General features: G+C 37.9%; 1 protein-coding gene across 1 annotated transcript in view; it reads left to right on the top strand.

The window, feature by feature from the left end:
* The first annotated feature begins 502 nt into the window (after positions 1-502).
* LOC108669669 (sodium/hydrogen exchanger 9B2) overlaps positions 503-9076 on the top strand; it is a 15584-nt gene continuing 7010 nt past the window's right edge. Inside the window, exons 1-5 of the mRNA XM_018157066.2 lie at positions 503-593; positions 739-825; positions 1490-1811; positions 2873-2974; positions 3304-3470. Of these exons, the coding sequence (XP_018012555.1) occupies positions 1667-1811; positions 2873-2974; positions 3304-3470 (414 nt within the window). The 5' untranslated portion in view covers positions 503-593; positions 739-825; positions 1490-1666. The remainder of the gene's footprint in view (positions 594-738; positions 826-1489; positions 1812-2872; positions 2975-3303; positions 3471-9076) is intronic.

Here is a 9076-nt window from a genome sequence, read left to right as displayed (position 1 = left end):
TATATTTAAATGGCCAGACTCTGCAGCCATTAACAATTTTGAGTTACATCTTTCTCAGTTGACAATTCAAGGCGCTGTTTCGTCTCAATCTTCAGCATTGCCATGCCTTAGCTTTCAACTCAGGACTCCTGCGTGTTTTTTAGTTCGCTCTGGATGTGTCCGAAACTGAGGTAGCATGTCCAACGCATCCTCAATTGTTTTGCCGTGCTTAAATTTTAAGGCCTGAATTTAATTGTGCATCAGAGCTACCGTTCGTAGGACTTATTAACTTTTACCCGAAGTATAAACTTTGCGTCACCGGTGAATGCATCTTAAATTATTTTTCGAGCACAAATATTAGTAATTTTTGGTCTTTTTTTAGAATACAGGCTCGTGAAAATGAATTCAATTTGTATATACAGCACATTTGTATGAGACAATAATATACGAGTAGTTAGTATTCCGGGATCATTCATGGCTTCAAGGCTATGTTTTGATCAATGTTTGCGTCTCCTAAACTGCCATTGTCATCTCTGGATTTGGCTGAAGGCGTTCGGCTGAAGGCTCTTTTATAAGTTGTGATACGGAATCATAGGTAGAGGATTAACTCTCAGGTGAATACAATGTATTTTCTTGTTCTTTCAACAATGTGAAATCAAATGCTAGTCTATTACTTTTTTGTGGCATATGCTCTGGTATCGAGTGTTTGTTCAGTAATTAAAATTGATACTCACAAATCATGTTATAAATTCTTTGCAGATTCTTCGAAAATAGTACATTGCTTTTAAAGTTTCAGGTCTGGATTGGACATCGATTATCTTTGTCGTCACACATTATATGCTTACGGTGGGTGAAACGAGGAATGATTTTAATATTTTAAACTATCTCTGACCCACCTTTGTTGGGCCGTCTACGTTGTAAAGTATGTTTTTATTCAAATGACTGTATNTTTTTTTGATTAAAAAAATAACCAACCCTATTATGTGGTTCTGGCTCATGCCTTTTGGCAGAGATGCTTTAATTAGTTTCGTTGTAGTTTTCGGCAAAAATCAATACAAGAGAAAAATTCGGCAAACTCAAGGCCACTTGCGAACCTCTCTCATTCTGTCCTCGCAGTCTTGCTAGACATGCTCAGAATAGCGTCCAAAGATCGTTAAGATAATGCCACTTTAAATTTCTGATGGCATCGACAGATGCGCCGGTAGGCGGTAACATAACAGATGCAACAGAATGCTTATATAGTAGCATTTACTCCTTTCTTTGTTTTTTTCTTAACTTGTCGTACCGTTTTTGGTCAATAGCACTAATGAAGATTCGTTCTTCTTTATGGCTCGTTTTGACCCGCCAAAAATGATCGTATCACTGAATAAGAATATTAAAATTTAGTGAAATTTCTTAAGCATTTTTTTGCAAAGCAACGATTCAATCAGACAATAGAAAGGCACTACGCGGCTATTTTAATGTTACTGTTATAAAATTAGTCTCACACTAATTAATGACATTTTTACAGTTGACTCCAGTGAAGACACTTGAATTTTCTCTCGTGACAAACACGAAGGCAATTCGAACTGCGGGAGCACCGATCTCCACTACCGCCCTCAGCAATTCGCAGCTGAAAGCCTCGACCATTTAGTCCTCTTCCAGGACCATTTAGTCCTCTTCTAGGTACATTAAAGAATCCTCAGGGATGACCGTCCATACCATAACCCTAGCGGTTCCCAGTCCAAGTGCGGCCTACGATAACGAAGCCGCAGACATCGACGAGATTTCTCCCGCTGAGATCAAGTCGTCCGAGGAAAACTGCGCATCTCCAAATTCGACTAAATGTTCTGGTAATTTTCGAGACATATCGCCCTCACTTTTACTTCAATGTCGTATTTTTTACTAACAAATTTTGTTTGCTGAATTCGATCACTCATTAAGTATGACCCCATAACCTCTAAATCTGGTAATTTTATGAAAAAATCCCCCTCCCCGTTTCACCCTTCCATACCCAACAATAACTCTAAACAAACAACGTGCGGTCCTTGTAGTGATACTATAAACAGGAGTCACTTTAACGTTGTGAGCAAAACCACAAGTCACTCTTACGTTGTAAGCAAAACTACAAGTCACTCTAACGTTGTAAGCAAAATCCCAAGCTACGACCGCTAAAGCAGTTAAGCGTAATGATTCTTAGTCCTCCAGGAAGCTCTACAGCCAAGAACTCAGTCATCGACGCCTTCAGCATCGGGCGCATGATACCTGCCTCGAGGCTGGCACTTATGCCGAGGGCAGCCTGGAAAATGTGGGCATTGCATGCGGTATAGTTTTTCAGTTCCTCCCATGAACTGAACTGTGTGATTTTCAACGAAGAAATTGCCAAATTTGATGATCCGTGAGGTGTCATTTTTGGGTCTGCACATACAGATCATTTGTGATTGCAACCATTTAGCAGTTTTGAAGTTGCGGTCTTCGTAAATAAATCGTAAAATATATATTTGATTACTAATGTTGGGCAAAATTGGTGAAAGTATTGAGTCACGTCGTTGATTTCGTTTTTTGCATAATTATCCTATGTTATTTCATTGCTTACGCCAAACTCCTGCTTGTGTACATTTGGGTGCGATACAGTGCAAACACTCTACCGTTGTTTCAATTTGAATTTGCTGGTGTTCAGTGAGATTTAATAGATATTAAGATGCCGGTAAATCGTTTATGAAGTACAAGTAATATGTTTGGGACACTCGCCTTAGTTGATGTACAGCCTATTGTTAGCTGTTTCATTCGATATAAATAAATAAATAAATAGAGAAACGGGGCGTAAAAAATAAATGCCAAGGTAATGCCAGACGGAGCGCAGAAAAACCGCTGTAATTCAGGCAAGCTAAGGTTCATGCCGTTTTCTGTGCAGGGCGTGAGATCGACGAAAAGAAGCGTCCTTCAGCTCGTCTGCGCGAGCTTAAATTTCCGAATCATGACAGCGACGCCGGGAGTCGCGACTTTGCCGGCAAGAGTGAGTGTTCTCCAGGTTTTACTCCTTCTATCGTTTCCCCTATCGTGACAGAAAAGTGTATCTATCGTGAGACAGAAGGGTAACTCTCACTGGTGGAAAAAAACTTAGTTTATGTGTTAATTTAAAACATTTGAAAAGTGAGAGTCATGTCTCGTCGTTCTTTGAACCATTTTGAAGAATGTAAGTCATTAATATTTGCCTAAAAATTAAATTTGCTGCTGAATCGAGATGATGAATATAAGTGTGAATTTTCAGGAATAACTGATGTCCAAAAGGTCAAACGGAGTTTTTGAATGTTAGTCATTGTTTAATACACGTCACATTTGCAGATGTTGGCATTAACGACACATCCGATGGTAAACAAGGCAACCTTGAATCGTGTCGTGAGTTGTGGCGCTGCTGCAGGCCAGTCATGAAAAAACACAACCCCTTGCCCCCCTCCCCAACCTGGGGCGACCGCATCATGTATGCCTTTTCCTGTCCTCCTCATGGCAAGGTGGGTACCATGTTAATGACCATCATATTGTTCAGCAACACTAAACACACACACAAGCAACACTAAACACAAGCGTATTATGCACCATTATGGTGCATGATACTCTTCTCGAGAAAAATACGGGGCACGCGAACGTAGCCAGTGATGTGGACCGGAAAATAACCTTTGTGGAGATTTCATATTCGACTTTTACTTCTTATGTGGACACCATAATGCCTTTCAAAGAATTTTCGTAACAAATAAATTTTTAGAGGTGGCGCAAAGCCAGTGACAATTGCAAAAAACCTCGCGTAAGGGGATTCCCTACCCGACCCCTGCCCCATCACCTTGGTAGACCGAAAGTTCACTGTCGCGTGTGTCGCTGTAGGCTATTTTTTTCCTGGACTCATTTATTGTCTTGCAACATTATCTAGTATTTTTAGTTGTATTTCATCTTATTTCATTCACCGCGTACCATAAAATAGTTCGTTTCAGATAGCGATTATATACCTATTCAATCTCGCCACTAAAACGGCTCGAGTTTGCTCTCGAGTGAGAGTTTGTTGTTTGCTGAACATTGCAGCATTAGTGATAGAATGTTACCAACAAGTGAAAGTGTTTAAAATATTTGTTGTTTGAATGAGAATAAGGAAATGAAAACGGCATTAATTCCTGGAGTGAAACTGAAAGCAGAAATGATAGAATTAACATATTACTTAAAAACACCATGCCTTAATCAGAAATAAAAAGAAAATAATATAATAATATGACCGTCAATAAAGCGTTGAATTGAAATATAAATCTAAGTTGTTCTTTGGTACTTTGTTGCGAAAAGTTAAAGAATTTTCCGGCAGTAGAGGAGATATAGGCAGCACCATCGGGAAACTGTCTCGAGGATCAACTCCCAATAATTTTATTCCAAAATTATAACATGCAAAATAAGAGGCACACGCGATAGAGAAGTCCTCCGGTCAACCTATGTGGGGGAAAGTGAGTCAGGGCTTGTACGTCGGTTCTGTTAACTTGGAAATGAGGCTAAAAGAACCTCTTGGCATCAGGGACTTGTACGTCGGTTCTGTTAACTTGGAAATGAGGCTAAAAGAACCTCTTGGCATCAGGGACTTGCACGTCGGTTCGGTTAACTTGGGAATGAGGCTAAAAGAACCTCTTGGCANATATATAGAATAGAGCGCTAGAAGATGAAGCGAAATACTCCTGATGTTGTTCTGTCAAGGTCAACTCTGTTAATATTTTGCGGACGCGCATTATATTTGTGAGTAATATTTAGTATTCCGAACCTATACTGACCCGAAGGCCAAATTATGATCATTACTGATTCGCTCAGAGCACCAATGGATGTGCTAAGGAATCTTGTGGTATCCGTGTAACAGTTTCTGTTTAATTTAACAAACGTATTATTTCCTCTTCCTGTAATATGGAATCACCGAGTTCATCTTCGAATTTCGACTTAATTTCACCGTTAAATGACGCAGGAAGTGCCAATAACATGATGACGAAATACAACATGGCTTGTCAATTTGAATAACGTGTTTTGGGTAGTACTGAATTCTATACAATGTTTCCATTGCTTTGTTTTGAATATTGGTTTCATTGCACCATAAACGTAAGATAACGATTAATAAATAACACTTTATAATTTGTTGCCTTGTTAACAAATTATAAAACACAGAAGAATAAAATTATTAGAATGAACCATTACAAATTAACATTACGTTTCGATTGAAACATGCTTCTTGAACTAAGATTCCACCCGTCGCAAGAACTCTCACAAGGAGGTTCCTTGTCGCATCACTGCATGTGCACCATCGTAATTTCACGGCATTCGCTCGTCACGATGTCGCGGCGCAAACGCTGCCGCAACCTTCGCGTTTCGGCCACGACACAAAAGCCTTTGGTGATCGTATTGTCTTTGGTAGTTCTTTCGGAAGACCGTAACCAATACGGATGTTGCATGATTTCTGCAGCATGCACCCGTATCGTCGGCCTCAACCTCCGACAACTTATGCAACTGACAGCTTGCGTTGGACTACTGGCTTATCGAAAGTCCTACCTGACAGTAAGAAACATTTGCTCCGTTCACTAAAGCACGACTGAGCGAGAAATAATAAATTTCTGAGAAAATACAAATTAAAGTAGCCAATAAAAATTCATAATAAAATACACGAAAATAAAGCAGTAATTCTAACAAGGTAAGGCGATCATAACAACGTCATATTCCTTTTTACCTCACGTCATTCCTGCAATTGCAGTGTCAATGTATACCATGAAAGGGTCAAGGCATTCCCTCGTATTATCACATAGTCCCTCATCACATCACGTGGTCTCTGCTCCCGTCAAGGCATTTCCTCGTCACATTACGGCATTCCCTCGTATTATCACATAGTCCCTCATCACATCACGTCTCTCTGGTCCCGCCGTAGCATCACACCGCAACTCTTATTTTTAAGCTCTGCAAAACTCAGACTTTGCCCCCAGCTCTCCCATTCAAGGGCTTTGTTTTTGACTTAACTGCAGGCCTCATGCACTGTACGTGTTCCTGCACACGGAAGTCATGATTTTGGTTTGTTATTAGTTTTTGTTTTCACCACATAGAGTACTAAAGCCGCAATAATATATACTGGCAAGCGCCGAGCCGGTGTCGGAAAACACAACATGGATGTTCATAATTATTACTGAATTAAAAGGAATTAAGATAATTACTTCTTGGTCAAATTACCGTCGCAATACCAAAATAAAAATATATCATTTTGTTTACGTTATTGTCATATTTTTTATATTACATTGCAATACATATTTATAGTATTACAATATATTTTATGTATTGCAAAATTTTCTGCCATTTTGCATCATTTACCTTAATGCAATCCTGTATAGAAGACACCCCGGCTAAAACTATGCGTTTCGCGACACTTATTACTTTTTATAATATAGGTGTGTAGGTGTAGCATGTTGTAGACTTTTAGAGTAGTTTGGTAATTTCATGTTGTTTAATAATTTCATATAATAATTCAAAGTTGTTTTATAATTTCATGTAATTTTGACATGTGTTGTTATAGAATTGTTTCATATAATAATTCATAGTTGTTTTATAATTTTATGTAATTTTTTTACATGTGTCGTTATAGAATTGTATTGAAAATTTATGTTGTTACAACAGGTAGCCAATGTGCGTAGTTGTGACTTATTGTTATTAGTGCAAATTAATGTACCTTCATTGGAACCAAATGAATCTCATAACGGTCTATCACATTAATAAGTATGTCTCTTATGTTACATAATTGACTTGCACGGCTGCATGACTTTAAAAGGTCTTCACTTCCTAGCTCAGTTATCAGTTTGTCACTCGGCCCGAGCGGCGTGCTCTTGTTTAGAGCGCAGCTGCACCCACTATATATCATTTTGATTCATCTTACAACGATATAAGTTTTAATTGGTTGTTCCAATATATTTTCATTTGAATCAGTTCGTACGATAAAATAAAAGTTTTGTATGAGACAATAATATACGAGTAGTTAGTATTCCGGGATCATTCACGGCTTCAAGGCTGTGTTTTGATCAATGTTTGCGTCTCCTAAACTGTCATTGTCATCTCTGGATCTGGCTGAAGGCGTTCGGCTGAAGGCTCTTATATAAGTTGTGATACGGAATCATAGGTAGAGGAATAACTCACAGGTGAATACAATGTATTTTCTTGTTCTTTGTACAATGTAAAAGTAAAAGTCAGTTTATTACATTTTTGTGGCATACGTTTCGGTATCTAATATTTTGTTCAATAATTAAATTGATGCTCACAACTCGTTCTATAAATAATGTGCAGATTCTTCAAAAATAGTACACTGCTATTAAGGTTTCAGGTCTGGATTAGACATCGATTATCTCTGTCGTCACACATTATATGCTTACGGTGGGTGAAACGAGGAATGATTTTAATATTTTAAACTATCTTTGACCCACCTTTGTTGGGCCGTCTGCGCTGTTAAGTATTTTTTTATTCAAATAACTGTATTCTTGCCATTTCGTTAATCACTCTGAAGACAAACTTGTAGCACAAACCTCTTGCAGCAATGTAGCTTTTTTTCACCTTATCCGCGTTCAAACTGGTGAATCCGGAATCATTGAAGTTCGCGGAAATTCGTTTTTTTTTTAATTTCGCATGTGGCGCGAACGCCCATAAACGTATTATTGGTTAACATATGTGAATTTATAACTAGAAAGAAAACAATTACAATTATAAAATTATACAAAAAATAATTAAATGCAGTGTATGGAAATAAAATGTTTGAATTATATACATGTTTATATCAAACAGTGTTAGCTTTTCTCATAACATAAGTTTCGTTTCAAGTCGTTTGAGGTTTGTTTGGTTGTCGTTCAGTTAATGTTTATTATTGGCTAATTGGTCTGAATCAAATGAGAACAGCGCAGTCAGCCACTCAGTCATTAGGTACTAGTCGGAGTGTTTAGAGGGTAGAGTCTGGTAGATTTATAGGACATAAAACTAGTAGATCTACTGATAGTGCTGTGCACTGTGCTATCAGCTACCTATATCTGTTATGTGACTCTTCAATACTTAGAAGATCCGCATTCCTGAAGTCTTGTTGTATATTGAAGCCAGTTAAATGGTCAATATTTAGCTCGTTACCTTGCTCTATACAAACTTTACAAAGCTAATGAATAGACTTATCAATAACTGTTTACCCAAAAGTCCCAAAGTGGTAAACACCACCTTGGCCATTCATTAAGGCAATAACTGCCCTTTTTAGCCATCCATATGCTGTCATTGTTAGTAGGCTAATTGCAACATAAAAATAACATTTCAAAAATACAAAAAAGCTGAAAAATAAAAAAAAATAAAAATAAAAAAATCATTAAAAAGTCGATATTTTTTTTTGTTTGTTTTTTTGATTAAAAAAATAACCAACCCTATTATGTGGTTCTGGCTCATGCCTTTCGGCAGAGATGCTTTAATTAGTTTCGTTGTAGTTTTCGGCAAAAATCAATACAAGAGAAAAATTCGGCAAACTCAAGGCCACTTGCGAACCTCTCTCATTCTGTCCTCGCAGTCTTGCTAGACATGCTCAGAATAGCGCCCAAAGATCGTTAAGATAATGCAACTCTAAATTTCTGATGACATTGACAAATGCGCCGGTAACATAACAGATGCAACAGAATGCTTAGTAGCATTTACTCCTTTCTTTGTTTTTTTCTTAACTTGTCGTACCGTTTTTGGTCAATAGCACTAATGAAGATTCGTTCTTCTTTATGGCTCGTTTTGACCCGCCAAAAATGATCGTATCACTGAATAAGAATATTAAAATTTAGTGAAATTTCTTAAGCATTTTTTTGCAAAGCAACGATTCAATCAGACAATAGAAAGGCACTACGCGGCTATTTTAATGTTACTGTTATAAAATTAGTCTCACATTAATTAATGACATTTTTACAGTTGACTCCAGTGAAGACACTTGAATTTTCTCTCGTGGCAAACACGAAGGCAATTCGAACTGCGGGAGCCCCGATCTCCACTACCGCCCTCAGCAATTCGCAGCTGAAAGCCTCGACCATTTAGTCCTCTTCCAGGTACATTAAAGAATCCTCAGGGATGA

Source organism: Hyalella azteca, unplaced genomic scaffold (genome assembly GCF_000764305.2).
Source record: "Hyalella azteca isolate HAZT.00-mixed unplaced genomic scaffold, Hazt_2.0.2 contig16837, whole genome shotgun sequence".
In the NCBI taxonomy this organism is placed as follows: Eukaryota; Metazoa; Arthropoda; class Malacostraca; order Amphipoda; family Hyalellidae; genus Hyalella; species Hyalella azteca.
The sequence above is the reverse complement of the archived record's forward strand: the minus strand, read 5'-3'. Positions and strand labels throughout refer to the sequence as shown.